At 37.5% G+C, this 16,907-nt stretch overlaps 1 protein-coding gene across 1 annotated transcript in view; it reads left to right on the top strand.

Moving 5' to 3' along the window:
• The first annotated feature begins 374 nt into the window (after positions 1-374).
• The window catches only part of DNAJC5B (DnaJ heat shock protein family (Hsp40) member C5 beta), a 56,453-nt gene continuing 39,920 nt past the window's right edge, over positions 375-16,907 (top strand). The window contains exon 1 of the mRNA XM_058529013.1: positions 375-493. Coding sequence (XP_058384996.1) covers positions 375-493 — 119 coding nt within the window. The remainder of the gene's footprint in view (positions 494-16,907) is intronic.

A 16,907-nucleotide genomic window follows, 5' to 3' on the forward strand; every position in this document is an offset into this window, starting at 1 on the left:
GTACATGATGCTAAGGAATCTTGTTGACAGTGATCAAAATCTAGCTAAAACATGCTCAAAAGAAAAGAATGTGTGTAAATTTGTGTATGGGGAGGAATTTTATTGGCTCAATCCAAGGAAGGGTTGATTGACAAACTGTGAGAGGGGAAGAGTTGCAAGCACACCCAGAAACAACTGGAAACAGGAGGCTGAACCCCACTGGGGCTCTCTCTCCCTCTCCTGCTGCTGCTCCTCTTCTGTGGGTTAGTTTCAATCTCTCATTTCAGGCCAGCCAACAATACTCAAATTTTAGATTTTACAGGTTTCACCATCTGAGACATTGTATGCATAACCTTCATGGCTATTTCCCCCCTTTGGTTTTGCAGCTTGAGAAAATGGCGTGTAACATACCTAACCAAAGACAGCGGACTATGTCGACATGTGGAGAAGCTCTATATGAAATTCTTGGTCTGCAGAAAGGAGCGTCAAATGAAGAAATTAGGAAAACCTACAGGTACAGAGAAAGCTCAGTGATGACATTTTCTGTACTACTAGTGATAGTTATTTTGTGATTGGCCTCCAATTAAAGACATAAGCTTCCTGCTAAGATCAGATAATCGGAGTTTTGGAACTTGTGGTCCCTGTTCTACAATATCAGCAGTTAGGAATAGACAGGCATGATATTGATTTTATGAAAGAACTCTCTGATGATGCTGGGCCTTAGGAAAAGGGCAGCCTGTGTTCTAAGCCTACAGTGTCAGAGAGAGAGAGAAAGAGAGAGATCACTGTGAATAACCAGGAGTTGTGATTTAACCCACATGATATAGCATCACCAAATCTCGTAGAGAGATTTTTAAAAAAAATAAATGGGGGCTTGTCACAGTTGCTGTATTGTATGTTATACTTTTTAAGTCTTTAGTTTTGAGCTTTCATATCTGATCTAGTTCCAAGATAGCTATTTTCAGGAAAAATTTAAATACCCTTTTCTTTAAAGCTCCAAGGAATCTTTTTTAAAAAGGATCAAGTATAAAAATAATTTATTTATTGTAGAAAATTTGGAAATTACTAAAAATGAGGACAAGAACATTTATCCGTAATTCTACCTCTAGTGATAATTACCACTGATATTTTTTCTTCTATTTTTTTTGTCTAGATTAAACATTTTAAAATAAAATTGGATACATCTATATTCTCTACCTTTCTTTTTAACAAGGTCCTATCATGAAAATATCTCGGTGTTAAATATTCGGATTTTTAATGCCTCTAGCCTATGGCTATTCTGTAATTTAATTACTTTATGAGCCATTTTTTAACATGTAAGTTCTTTTAATTTTTCCCTATACTTAATAACTTTGTGTGTAAATCATGATGCATATTTCTACTTATTTCCTTATTTTTTGAGGAGTAAAGAGGAAAAATGAATCAAAATATAGATGAAAGGTTCAGATTTTAATCAGTCACTTCTTGATTTGGCCTTGAATTCGACTTTTAAAACTTATGGTTTTTTGTGGGGGTTTTTTATGTAAGTTTAGAATGTTTAAGTAGGCAAATTTGATAGTCATTTCCTTTATGGCTTTTGTTTTATCTGTCATGGTTTAAAAGCCTCTCCTGATAACAATATTATAAAAATATTAACCCATGTCTTCTTTTGGTACATTTATGATTTTGCTTTTATAGTAAATCTTCGATCTATTTGGAGTTACTTTGATATGAGGAGTGAAAGGAGGATTCCAGATTTATTTTTTCTCAAATCACTAACCCATCAAAGTTTACTGAATTCTTCATTTTTACCTACCCATACAAAATTTTTTGGCTTCAGACTAGAACCCTCATCATGTAATAAACTGTGGGACCTAAAATGCCTTCAAGAAGCATGTGTGGAAGAATAAAGGACAGTGGTGAAATTGTCATTTGGATCCAAATAGTTCTGTGAAAATGGTAGAGTTTGATCAAAGTCAATACCAATCTTCTAGTTTATATTTCACTTAAGGTACTGGGGAGAGAGCAAGTCTTTGCTGTTTTCTTGGTCCTAGAGCTATCCAAGAGTGTGCCTGGGAGCTGCCCAGCGCGCTGTGGGTGGACCTCCTTGGCTGAAGGTCACTAAACTTGAATCTTGAGGCTTTGGGCTGAGACACTGTGCGGGGGGTGGGTGGTGGGAATCAAAAGTAATTGCATTGTAAGCTTAATACCTACAAAGATGCTTCCCAAAATAAGGGAAAAAAATGATATCTAAATACCTTGTAAGTTTTAAAAGCCACTTTACAAATATGACTTTTAATTGCCTTTATTAATTTTGTAAGCTAAAATTTCAGGTCATATCCTAATTAAAGCACTAATTATGTGAGTTGTTTGCAAGTTTAATAATTACAACATGAAGTCTTTTCATGTAATCAGTGTATTGCTATTAATTTTGTTTTAATATCACACAAATATTATTTTTTCAGCTGATTAGGGTACTAGTATGCTGCCAAAAGCATCTACTTCTATCTAAATTGCACATTTGTATTCTGCAAGTTGTTCAAAATGTATGAGCAGGCTGAAAATCCACTGAGAATATTATTCTTATATTCAGGGATCTGGATCAAAGCAGTCACAATATAGTGAAATTAAAAGTCAGTGAAATTTAATAAAATTACCAACTGTTGAATCCATACGCCACTTGACCTATGTTGTAATCCTTGGTTGTGCTCTTGAAAACAAGGCTGATTTAGAAGACATCTTTCTTCTTTTATATTTTATTTTTAATTTTGAATAGATAATATATTCACCTCATTAAAATGAGAAGACACAAACAGGTATACAAAAAAAGTCTCCCTCCTACCTCATATCCCCCAGGTTCTTCCTCAGGGAAAGCAATTCCTTGTATACCCTTCTAGAGAGATATTATGCCTATATAAACATATATAGAGACCTTCTAGTATGGGCAAGATGGTGTAGGCTTCTCTTTCCATGTTCCTCCCTGCTAAGCATGACTAAAGCTTGGAAATAACACAAGAGACAACTAAAACAGAACCCTGAAAGACCAAAAGAGGGAATGAATTGGTTAGGGACCACAGGACCAAAGAAACAACACAGTAGCAGGGCACCCAAGAGAAGGTAACCCAGGCCTGGCCTTTCCCAACACCCACTCTAGCAATGGAAGGCAGCCAGGTAGCCTATTCTTCCTCCAAATTGAGTAGGAGTCCTGCTAAAAACTCTAGGCAAGCCCAACAGAAACAGCAAAGGGGCCCAACCGGATGTTCCCCTAACAATAGCTGGTCAGAGGACTTTCCCACCAGCCTGAGACTCCCCTCTCCCACCCAGAGACCTCACTTGACAGTGGACATTAACAAGAGGGATTCTGCTGCAACAAACATCCAGCCCAGGAGGTGCTTTTTGTCCTCACAGCCTGGAGATTCCCTTCCCCCACCTAAAGGCACCGGGCAACCCAGCCTGGGAAAGCTCCTTTCACTTTCTCAGCTGGTACCAACAAACACCAGTTGGGGCTCCAGAGGCAAGAGACAAACCAAACAGACCAAAATAGCCCTATAGAGGCCCTGAAAATTAGATTGTGATTGGAACCACAGCCCACAAAAGTAGGCTAGGACCCAAACAGAGTGACTGCCTGTTAAAATAAAAAATTCAAAAAGGGCCCAGAGTCTCCTAATGTAACAGCCAAATTGTCCAGATTAAAATCACTCATTGTACAAAGAACCAAGAAAATCACAATTTGCACGAGGAAAGATAATCCTCTGACTCCCACATTGAGATAACCAGATGATGGATTCTCTGATAAGTATTTTAAAGTAACCATCATAAAAAAGATTCAACAAGCAATTATAATTTCTCTTTAAACAAGTGAACGAAATAGAAATTTCAGCAAAGAAATAGAAGTTATAAAAAAGAACCAAAAGAAAATTATAAAACCAAAAAATAACAGAAATAATACAACTAACTGGATAAGCTCAGTAGTAGAGATGACGGAGGATAGAACCAGCGAAGCTGAAGACAGATCAATAGAATTTACCCAATCTGAACAATGGAGAGAAGATAAACTGAAAACAAACCAAGACTCAGGAACCTGTGAGACCATAACAAAAGATCCAACATTTATAAGATTGGAGTCCTAAAGGGGGAGGAGGAAGAGAGTAGGACTGAAAGAGTATTCAATGAAATAATGACTGAAAATTCCCCAAACTTGGCAAGACATGTAAACCTACAGATCAAGAAGCTGAGTGAATCCCCAAATAGGATAAATCTAAAGAGATCCATGCTAAGACACATCATAATTAAACTTCTGAAAACTAAAAACAAAGAAAATGTCTTGAAAGCAGACCAAGAAACACTACATTACCAATTCAAATGACAGCAGATTTCTCATCTTGAAACAACAGTGGCCAGAAAGAAGTGGCACAACGGTTTTCAAGTGCTAAAAGAAAAGAACTGTCAACTGTGAATTCTATATCTGATGAAACTATACTTCAGGAATTAAGAGGAAATAAAGATATTATCAGATGAAAAATAACTAAAAGGATTCATCACTAGCAGATCTTCTTTTAAAGAATGACTAAAGGACATTCTTCAAAAAAAGGGAAATGATAGGGAAAGGAATCTTGGATCATCAGGAAGGAAGAAAGAACAATGAAGAATGCAGAAATTTGGGTAAATACAATGGACTATCCTTCTTCTCATGAGTTTCCTAAATTATATATGATGATTGGTATAAAAATTATCATCTAATACTCAAGATAATGATATTTAAAAGTGGGAAAGATAATGGGAACTAACTGGGAGTAAGGTTTCTGCACTTCACTCAAATGGTGAAACGTTGATGTCAGTAGATTGTGATAAGTCCTATATACATATACCCAACCACTAAGAAGACTATACAGAGTAATATACTCCAAAAAACTACAAGTAAATCAAGATGGAATTTTTTTAAATGTTCAAATAACCCACAGGAAGATAAGAAAAGGGAAATGGGGGAATGAGAAACAGAAGAAACAAACAGAAAACAAATAATAAAATGATAGACTTATGCCCTTACATATTAATAATTATATTAAATGTAAGTGGTCTCAGAATATGATACATTTTTCCATTCTTGTTATGCAAATGGCATTGCACTATCACTTCTATCCTATACTTTGCATTCTTCTCTTAGCAATATATCTAGGAGATCATTCTAAAGAATGATCAGTTCATAAAAAGTTTCATTCTTTTCACACTGTTGTGTAGTATTCCAGGACATAGAAGTCCCATGATTTAATCAGTTCCCTATTAGATATTTAGATTGTTTTCCATCAAAGCTGCCTTTCTAAACCAACTCAGAGTTTCTCAGAGAGGGAAACCCCAAGGTCCCAGAAAGGTAAATAGAGATGGGAAGAGGGACACTATCTTGGTTCCTATCCACTTTCCAGTTTTTGCTAAGTCCCAATTCCAAATTCCTGAAGCAAGAATCTAACGGATCCAGCTGGATCAGATGCTCACCTAAGTCTAGCTGGCTCTGACTAGAGATCTGGAATCACAAACCCCCACTACCATTTAGCAAGGACTGTGGGATCCAACTCTACAGGAAGGAAAAGGGACAATGTTCTCTAAGAGGGGATACCAAGTTGGGAAGGAAATTATTAGCATCTCTAGTTCTTTATTCCTTTAGATAATTACCATAAATAGCAGCCTTACAGACCTATCTCAGTCTCTTCCTATGTCTATTTATAAATTTTTTTCATAGAATCTTTCTGTGAATAAAGCATCTTTTTTCCTACATCATTGTTTTTCCTACATTAGTACAACAATACTTCATTAGTCAGCCGATAAATTGGAATCCCCAGCTACCTCAAAGCCCAGCTGGGAAGAATGACAAGGGGAAGGTTTCTACTGTGTCAATCTATCATGTACTGAAGCTCTTGCCTCATTGAGATTTTGTAAAGAGAAATGAGATCATTTTTTAAAACTGTATGGAGCCCTTTGTGGAAAAGCACAATGAAATACCAGGTACTGTTGTGAATGGACAGATATCCTCATCACCCTTAGAAGTCTAAAATTATCCTGCCATTTGGTGTTACTGTTCAAAAACCTTTTATCTAGCATAAGGTGAGCTTTTGCTCCATGTCAACAGGGCCATATCGTAGAGTGAGACTCATCCAGGCCTTCATTATGGAATAAATCTGCCTTTGGTATTACAGAGCATAATCATCCCAAGGAGTTTAAGTCTAAGCCTCATTTAATCTAATTTTCTCATTGCTAGGTCATGTCACTTAATCCTACCAGTGTTTGCATGAGATGAGCAAATATTTTTTCCTATTCTCTCATAGCCTAAAAGTCTTTACTCCTCCTTTCCATGCTGTCTGAAGGAGACTCAAATTTGAGTTAATCTTTTAAAGTTCAGATATACCTGGAATGGCTAAAAAGTTACCCATATTTCACATGTTTGTGTAACTTTAAGCTCTCATGTTTTCCCCTCTTACCTAAGCAGTCTCTTTGAGCCAACAGGAATTTTGAGTTAGGAAGCTGGTGAAGGAGGATAGGAGGAGAGAGACGCCAGAGAATGGTGAGACAATTGGGGAGATGACAGGCTGTTGAAATGAGAGACTCGAAGATTGTTCTCTACATAACCCCCAATATCAGGCTTTGGCGCCTTTTAAATGACTCAAGAACTTAGGTTCCCTCCAAAGTCTCCACCACCCACGTCCTTCTAGGAGTCTCCCCTGGGAAAGTCTCCTAAGACCCAGGAGCCAGTTCATTCCCATGTAGTAGCATTGCTCCACCAATGCAAGTTTCCACCCTGTCGTTGATATCTGCTTTTCCATCCACTCAGTGGGCATGTCCACAGCCACTGCTAGGCACAATTCTAGGCATGCTAGGCTCTGCTGCTGCAGCTCCACTGGTTCTCAGCTGGGTATAGCTGCTCTGCTGCTATTCTGTGCCATCTTACCAGACCTGGCAGGCGTAGCAGGTTGTCCTTGCTAAGTACTCGATGCCCAAGTCGTCTGATCACTCCTCTAGGCCAAGAAGCTGCCTCTGCTATTTATTTTGAGACTTGAGGGAGTCGCCAATGCCTGCTGGGCTGTGCCACTGGGAGGCTGGATGTAGGGAATGGTCCCTCCTTTTTGTGATACCCTCTGTTAGAGGCCCCAGTGAGTGTCAAAGTTTGGTGGAAAAGCTCCTTCCATCTTTTCTTATAGATCTCTTTTTCTACAGGACCCAGACATGTGCTCAGGGGTGAGCCAGAGACTAGCAGTAATGATGCTATATTTAGAATCTCCATCCTCTCTGACAGATAAAGCTTTGCTCCCAGATCAAGCTCATCATGCCTAGCTCTTTCTTCCCTAAGATGCATTCTTTTCCAGAAGACCCCGGAGTTTCCATACCACCCCCAGATAGGCTTCTGTCAAGCTGCCCCACCAGTTTGTCAAATTTACCCAGCTGTGGCTATGCCAGCAGGGTATACTGTTTGAATTCCTTTCTGGAAGGCTCTTTGGCCCTGGGGGACTTCTGGGAGGCTGTAGCCACCAGGCTTCCAATCATGCCCAGATGTGCTCAAACTCCCAGGCCTGAATGGTAGGCTGTGATGGCTCAGGAGGCATCCCTATCATAGCCCGACAACAAGGCTACCTGATTCCATGTTCTCCTTAGTAACTTGAATGAGATAAATATAGTTTGCCATTTTACTGCTGCTTAGTACACATTTTAGGTGTGTGATTAGATTTTTCTTTTCTTGATACTGACTGGCACATAAAAACACTTCACTCGAAAATCAAATGGTTGATCTGTACCTTATACTGCTACCTAATTAAAGCATAAGTCAGGGAGGTTGATCAGAGCACTTAGCAACCACTAGTATGACTAGCTCTCACAGTCTTAATGGCTTTATGGAAGCAAGTCTTGTTCATTATTCAACAAGTATTTATTGAGCACCTACTAGGTGTTGAGCACTGTTTTAGGAACTGAGAAAATAGCATCGAAAAAAACAGAGAAAATCCCTGTACTCTGGAAGGCTACATTCTGGGCTGGAGGAGGGGGGAGGCTTAACAATAAATAAATGAGAAAACAGGCAGTCCATCAGATGTTGGTAAGTGCTGTGGAGAAAAGCAAGGCAGGTAGGAGGGTAGGGAATGTAATAACATCCAGAGGGTGCTGGAAGTTATTCTCTTTGGGTGTTCCACACAGATTTAACACTAAAATCCCTCAGTTGCAGTGAATTCTAAGTATAAAGTAGCAGGTAAGAGTGCAGAGTATAAAGTCAGAAACACCCAGACCCAAACCCCTTCTCTTAGCTTCATTTTCTTCATAAGTAAAATGCAGATAATGATACTGACGTCGGAGGGTTGCTGAGGATTAAATGAGATGACACATGTAAAGTGTTCAGCCAAGGTCTGGCACATGGGTACTAGGTGCATCGGGATACATCAGGATACATCAGGAGTCAGAGAAACAGCCCTGTGGAGCAGCATTCTTCAAATTTTGCTGAGGCATGGGCACAAGGAGACTCTCCAAGAAATGTGTATGTGTGAGAGTGAGTATGTATGGGAGTATTTAGATTCTGTGACATTTAAATTCTACTGAATACATTTAAAATAGTGTTATGTTTTATTTCAACATGCCAATGTTTGTAATACACTGAAAATTACACCTTTGCATCTGTTCACTCTTAACATAAAAAAATTTTAGATACCAAATTAAGAACGTGGAGAGTACAACTTCTCAAAATTATTTTAAGGGACATCTAAGCCAAAACTTAGAATCTAATTGAGGGAGAGAAGAAACCCAAACATCACACCCCAAAGGACTACAAGGGGCCATTTAGGTGGGTTGGGGGGTGACCTGTGGGGGTCCTTCCTTGAGGCCCTCTATATGCTCCATGGTCCCTTGTGCTGTCCCATAAGAGCATCAAGTCCTCACAGGTGGTAATTCCTCTTTTCTTTTCCGCCCCTCCCACTCCATCAATTCCCTGAGGGCAGGCACTGTGCTGCTTCTTTTTTTTTTTCCCCATTGCACTTCCAGCTCTAGCACCATGCTAATATTTACCAAATGCAAGAATGAATTGGTCAGCAAATAGATTTTGCCTGTGGGTTTTCCCTTTGATTATATTCTCAGCTTCTTCAGGATCATTTCTCAAATGTTTGGTCACCTAGCTGAATGGGGAGTCATTTGCTAACCAGTAAATAGAGAGGGGCCCATCAGCAAGGAAAGATCATAGTTTGAGTTTGGAACATGGCGCATTTTGCATAGCTGTGGGACCTTCACGTTAGAAGTAGCTAGGGGATAAGGAAGGGAAAACTCTGTAGAAAATAGAGCCAGTTATGCAATTTAGAGAACGTGAGTCTTGAGTATTCAAAATCTCATACGTAACTTAAATGTTAGTTTATTTATTTACACTGATGTGTACATTTTTGAAGTTAGGTAGAAACAAGATTAATGATGCCCAAAAGGAGGCTGACTGGTTTCCCAAGTGTTCTAGGTACAAGAGCCTAACAAAATGCTGGCCTACTGGATGAGAAATCAGATAAAGATCTAGCTCTTAGCTCTTCAGAGAACCACAAAATCAGAGTGAACCAGTTTTGTACATCAGCACCTGGGTCTTTGTGCCTTATTTGTTGTTAGTGCCATCAGGTCCATTCCAACTCCTAGCACCCTGTGTACAGCAGAGTGGAACCCTGCCAGATCTTTTTGCACCATCCTCTCCCCTTACTGCCAATACGTTGTCTGTATGAGACAATGCTCTGCTGCTATTCATAGGATTTTCACAGCCAATTTTTCAGGAAGTGGGTGGCCAGTTCCTTCTTCCCAGCCAATTTTAGTCTGGAAGCTTCACTGAAACCTGCCCACCATGGGTGATCCTGCTGGTGGCATAGCTTTCAGCATCACAGTAACACGCAGTCGCCACAGTATGACAAACAACAGACAGGAGGTGTGGTTCCCTGACTGGGAAATGAACCTGGGCTGTGGTGGTGAGAACACAGAATCTTAACCACTAGACCACCAGGACTGGCTCTGTACCTTGTGGATGAGCTTGATTTCTCCTTGTTGACAAGGCACCAAATATCCTGGTTCACAAGCCAGCAGGGACTCAATTGATTCTCCTATTTCATTCAATTTTACATGGAACTTTCTGGAAATCATCTTTCATCTCTGAAGAGGTGAGTTGCCTCAGAGTAGATCAAAGTGAGGCAAATGCTGTTTTCACAAGGAGCAGGAAAGAGTGTCATTTCCATAGTGATCTGTGGCAACCCCAATCTGTGGTGCTTTTACCCATCTTTATTAGCAATTACAGGTCATAACAGAGGGTGCTTATGAATAAAGTGTAAATGTCAGGGGAATGCATAGCTAATAGAAGAATTGTAAATATTTACAAGGCAAAGTGATGATTCAAGCTCACAAGATAAATTGAAATTAATCTCTATCAAGCACTAATTTGCTTCCTGAATTCTAAAACCTTCCACTAAAAAGAAGAGTATATGAGGCTATGTCACAGTTATCTACCAGGTTAGCGGCATAACCTCCCTTCTCCCGTGCAAATCTTCCACTTGATCCTCTTAGTTCTTCATGCAGCTTCAACTTCAGTCTTTCCTGGACACTAGAATCATTATGATCAATGACTTTTTTTTTTTCACTTGTTCACTCAATATATGTTTAGTATTGGTTGCTTATTTATATTATACTGTGGGAGATGAATATACATATCTATCTCTATGTCTATCGATATCTATTTATATTTATATATAAATATATATCTATATATTTTATAGATATATTTTATATATTTTATATAATAATATATATTATTAAAAATAAATATATATTTATATATAAATTTATATATAAATGGTACATCTATATCTGTACCATTTAAAGAGCTTACCTTATGAAGACTTAGATTTAGTAAAGTTTAAAAGATACATACTGGAAGACAAGCAAACCATGGGAGACTGTGGTGAGTGGAATACACTAACTTGACCATAGGATTCATGTTAATCATTTAAATGAAAGTGAATGCTTCATTCCATCATTCACTCCTGTCCCAGGCACTATGCTGGATTCTGGGGATATAATTATAAGCAAACCATGGTCACTGATCTCATGTAACTTGAGGTCTAGTGGAGGAAACAGAAATCAATCAAATGATGACAAAAATGAGTATATAATTACCAATGAGATAAAGTGCTCTGGAGGAGAAAGTATGGTTCCATGAGAGTATATAACAAAGACAACTGATCTGGACTAGAGATTAGAGAGCTCTTTCCCCAAGAAAGTGAATGCAGTTTTAATTTTATTACAGTTTACGCTAAATCATATTGAAGGTAATCAAAGAAAAGCCAGAAGAACAAGTCCAAGAACCCCAATGAGTGATTAAGAATAAGAATAATAAAAATAACCAACATATATGGAATGCTTACTATGTGCCAGGCACTATGCTTAGTGATTTGTATTCATTACTCTATTTAATTCTCACATCTCTGTATTGTAGGTATTATTATTATCTTCATTTTACACTTGAGGAAACCGAGGCTTAGAAAGGTAGGTTAAGCAGCTGTCCAAAGTCACACAGCAGTAAGTGGTGGAGTTAATACTGGCACTTGGGTTGCCATACTCCAGAGCCCACTGCTCTTAACCATTATATCTCTAATTTTAGAACAGCTACCATGAGTCCACAAGATTCAAAGAGCAGAATCTGAGTGATGGGCCATCCTGGAGGATGGAGCAAAGGTCAATGTCTGAGAAGGAGGCTGGGGATGAAATTCAGGGTTCTTAGGCCCAAGTTGGGATTTAAAGACAGAAGAACTAGGGAGAGGCATCCAAAATGAGCATAGAGCTTTAAGTTCCAGACAGTGTGGGGAAGTGGGTCCACCATCAGCACACCCAGGAGACGAGTACACATCCCAGCTAATATCACGTCTGTCGTTGCACTGGGTAGAAGTAGCTTTTTGTATTTACTAGAAAGATTCTATACATCTGATAGCTGAAAGAGCAAGATGTGCAAAGATGTCATAGGTCCTAAGGTAATGTAATGTACCTCTTTGTGGCAATACTAACTGTTAAGTTCAACTAGACTAGTTCTTAAGTCATTTGTTGATAAAATAAAATCATGGTATCATTCAGCTTATGTTACCTGCTACATACCCTGCACCTATAGCTATATTGATGGACTAGGTGCTTAATAAATAATTTGTGAACAAATGCATGCATAAAAGCATGAATGAATAAAGCAGTGAGAAAAGGCAATGATTGTCTTCCTAGGTGCTTTAGCAATGGGCATCAAGCCAAATAATCTAATACAGTAATTGAAAGAAATTATGTAAATATAAATTTAAAAGCAAGAGTATGAAGGTACAACACTATCTGATCTCATTGAAAATTGTTACATCTATTACGTACCAATATGTTTCTTAAGTCTGCTTTATGTCTATCAGTATTCTTGAAACAAAGCATAAATAATTTAAGTATACTTTCAAAGGGATATGTTTTCTATAAACTTTAATACATTTTACTGAAATTGGTATAGATATTAAAAGCAATGATAGGTGATGATGTTAGTGAAAATGGTGGGGTAAGGAAGTCTAAAAGTCTGTTCCTCCATAAAAGTAACTAAAAATCTAAAAACAACTGTCAGAATCAACCTTTTCGGAATCTGAAAACTAGCTAAAAGCTTGTGGCAATTGGAGTGCAGTCATTTTTTTTTTTAAAGTTAGATCTTGTTAACAACAGTGAACTTCATGGCATTTTAAGTTGCCCTAGTCCTATACCTACTTCTCAGCTCAGTGGTAACCTTGAAAATAACTTCCTTCATTCCCAGTACCAGTACCATTACTGGTATCAGAGGGAGCAGAAAAGATCTCATTTGCAAATAATTGTCATTGGTTGATCTGTCTGATGGCTCCCTGGAAGATCTGCTCAAAAGACTTGTTTTATCGCACCTAAATAAAAATTTATCCAGTGCTAAAGCTTCTATGAAAGGAAGGGGAGCATTTGTTGAAAACATTTATAGGCAAAGGTTTTAGTCATTGCTGTCTGAGGTAAGGGATAACAGCTGGGGCAACAGTAGACTCACTAAAAAAATTTGGGAGGAAAGGCTGGGGAATGAGATTCTTTGGGGAAGAAGGGCTTTGACATATTCCTGGAAATCGAGAAGCTATTCTCATGCCCAGTGCTATGTGCATGCTCAGAAAAGACTTGAGAAAGCCCTAAGCTCTCACTTCTAGCTGACTTTGAAGAGCTGTGCAAGCAGGGAATGAAGGCTAAGGCAGAATTGTAAACTGCCAGACTGAGTGTTGAAGATGTGCCCTAACACACACACAGAACCCATCTGCATGGACTGGGAGATTTTTGGTTCCAGGTATGTATGAAAATCTCTGTCTAATCCTTAGCTTGCTTTTAAGCTAACGGAACAGAGACTTTAGTGGCCACACATGACTATGAATACTGACTTTACAAAATTAGTTCAGAAAAGTCACTAAACAAATGACGGTTACATCAGGCAGCAACCAAAAACCATGGGGAAAGGGGAGAATCTGATTTGTAGAGTTGCTAAATTATAACATTCAAAATGTCCAGTTTAAAAAAAATGAGGCAGGGGCCGGCCCGGTGGCTTAGTAGTTAAGTGCGCACGCTTCGCTACTGGTGGCCGGGGTTCGGATCCCAGGTGCGCACTGATGCACCGCTTCTCCAGCCGTGCTGAGGCCTCGTCCCACATACAGCAACTAGAAGGATGTGCAACTATGACATACAACTATCTACTGGGGCTTTGGGGAAAAAAAAAGTAGGAGGAGGACTGGCAATAGATGTTAGCTCAGAGCCAGTCTTCCTCAGCAAAAAAAGAGGAGGATTAGCATGGATGTTAGCTCAGGGCTGATCTTCCTCACAAAAAAAAAAAAATGAGGCATGCAAAGAAACAAGAAAGTAAGTCCTGTATGGAGGGAAAAACTCAATAGAAACTGTTCCTGAGGAAGCTCCAAATTTGGACATACTAGACAAAGACTTTAAATAAGCTAAATATGTTCTAAGCCTAAAGGAAACCATGTCTAAAGAACTAAAAGAGAGGATGTAAATGATGTCTCACCAAATAGGGTATATGAATTAAAAAGTAGAAATTATATAAAGGAACCAAAATAGAAATTCTGGAGTTGAAAAGTACAATAACTGAAAGGAAAATTTCACTAGAGGGGCTCAATAGGAGATTTGAGCAGACAGAAGGAAGAATCAGTAGAATTGAAAATAAGCCAATTAAGATTATACAGTCTGAGTAACAGAGAGATTAAAAAATGAAGAAAAATGAACAGAGTCTGAGAGACCTGCAAACACCACCATGCATATCAACATATACATAATAGGAGTCCCATAGGAGAGGGGAAAGAGAGAGAAAGGAGTAGAAAGAATATTTAAAGAAATAATGGCTGAAACTTCCCAAATTTGATGAAAAATATTAATCTACACCTCCAAGAAGTTCCATGAACTCCAAGTAGCATAAATTCAAGAAAATCCTCACTGAGACACATCATAATCAACTGTTCAAAGCCAACGAATATATTGAAAGCAGCAAGAGAGAAGCAACTCATCATGTATAAGGGATCCTCAATAAGATTACAGCTGATTTCTCATTAGAAACCATGAGGCCAGAAGGCAGTAAGATGATATACTTAAAGTGCTGAATAAATATGTCAATCAAGAATTCTATATTTAGCAAAACTATCCTTCAAAAATGAAGGAGAAATCAAGACATTTTTAGATAAATAAATAAATTAGCAGACCTTCTCAATAAGAAATGCTAAAAGGAGTCCTTCAGGCTGAAATGAAAACACACTAGACAGACAGTAACTTGAATCTGCATGAAGAATTAGAGAACAGCAGTAAAAGTAACTTCATAAGTAAATATAAAACAATTAATGTATTAATTCTGTTTATTTGTAACTCCTCTTTTTTCTTATCTGATTTAAAAGACAACTGCATAAAGCAATAATTATAAATCTATGTTGATGTTGAACACACACGATGTATAAGGATGTAATTTGTGACAATAGCAGCATAAATGGGGAGGTGGAACTATATAGAAGCAAAATTTTTATATAATTTTGACAGTAAATTATATTAACCTGAGCTAGACTAAGAAGTTAATTGTAATACCAAGGGCAACCATAAAAAAATCCTTCAAAAATATATAGTAAAAGAAATGATAAGGGAATTATAATATCACAAAAAAGGCAGTAATGGAGGAATTGAGGAACAAAAAAGATATAAGACATAAGAATACAAATAGCAAAATGGCAGAGGTCCTTCGTTATCAGTAATTACCCTAAATACAAATGGATTAAACTCTCACACTAAAAGGCAGATATTGGTAAATGGATTTAAAAGAAAATCAACTATGTGCTGTCTACAAAAAAAAAAAAAACCCTCACTTTAGATTCAAAGACAAATAGGATGAAAGTAAAAGGATAGAAAAAGATATTTTATGGAAACAGTAACCTAAAGAGAGCTGGAGTGGCTATACTAGTATCAGACAAAATAGACTTTAAGGCAAAGTTACCAGAGACAAAGAAGGGCATTTTATAATGAAAAAAAGGCCAATCTTTCAAGAAGATATAGCAATTAGAAACATATATGTGCCTAACAACAGAACCTCAAAATAATGCAGCAAAAACTGATGGAATTGACGAGAGAAATAGATGATTCAACAATACTAACTGAAAACTTCAATGCCTCACTTTTAACAGTGAATAGAACAACTAGACAGAAGAAGAGCAAGGAAACAGAAGATTTTTGCAACACTATGAACCAACTAGAACTAATGGACATCTGTAGAACTTACTACCCAATAACACAAGTGCATATGGAATATTCTCTGTGTTAGACCATATGTTAGACCACAAAACAAGTATCAATAAATTCAGAAACACTGAAATCATACAAAATATGTGCTCTAGTCACAATGGAATGAAATTTGAAATCAATAAATAGAGAGAAATGTGGAAAATTCAGAAACCTGTAGAAATTAAACAACACACTCCTAAGTAATCAATGGGTCAAAGAAGAAATCACAAGGGAAATTGGAAAATACTTAGAGATCAATGAAAGCAAAAATACAACATATCAAAACTTATGGGGTGCAGTGAAAACAATGTTCAGAAGGGAATTTAAAATGGCAAAAGCCTACATTAAAAAAGGAAGAAAGATCTCAAATTAATAGTCTAAACTTCCACCTTAAGAAACTAGAAAAAGAAAAGTAAACTAGACCAAAAGCAAGAGAAATAAAAGGAATAGTAAATATCTGAGTGGAAATAAATGAAATTGAGAATAGAAAAATAATACAGAAAATCCACAAAACCAAAAGTTAATTCTTTGAAGGATATCAACAAGATTGTCAAACCTTTAGCTAGACTGACTAAGAAAAAGAGAAAGCTCAAATTACTAAAATAATAAATAAAAGCAGGGACATTACAACTGACCTTACAGAAAAAAGAATCATAAAAGAATACTACAAACATTTATTTACGCAAAAAATTAGACAACCTAGATAAAGTGGAAAAAATCTTAGAAACACACCAACTACCAAAATTGACTTGATTAACACTAATCCTTCTCAAACTATTCCAAAAAAAGTAGAGGAGGGGACACTCCCTAACTCTTTCTATGAGGTCAAATTTACCCTGATATCAAAGTCAGACAAAGACACCATAAGAAAATAAAACTACAGAACAATAGATCTTATGAATATAGATGCAAAAATCCTCAAAATACTAGCAAACTGAATTCAACAACATATTAAAAAGATTATACCCCATGACAAGTAAGATTTATTCCACGAATGCAAGGTTGGTTCAATATATGAAAATCAATGTAATACATTATATTATTAGAATAGAGGAAAAAACTGTATATTCATCTTGATAGATGTGGAAAAGGCATTTGACAAAATCCAACACCCTCTTGTGACAAAAATACTCAACAAACTA

Source organism: Diceros bicornis, chromosome 33 (assembly GCF_020826845.1).
Source record: "Diceros bicornis minor isolate mBicDic1 chromosome 33, mDicBic1.mat.cur, whole genome shotgun sequence".
Taxonomy (NCBI): Eukaryota; Metazoa; Chordata; class Mammalia; order Perissodactyla; family Rhinocerotidae; genus Diceros; species Diceros bicornis.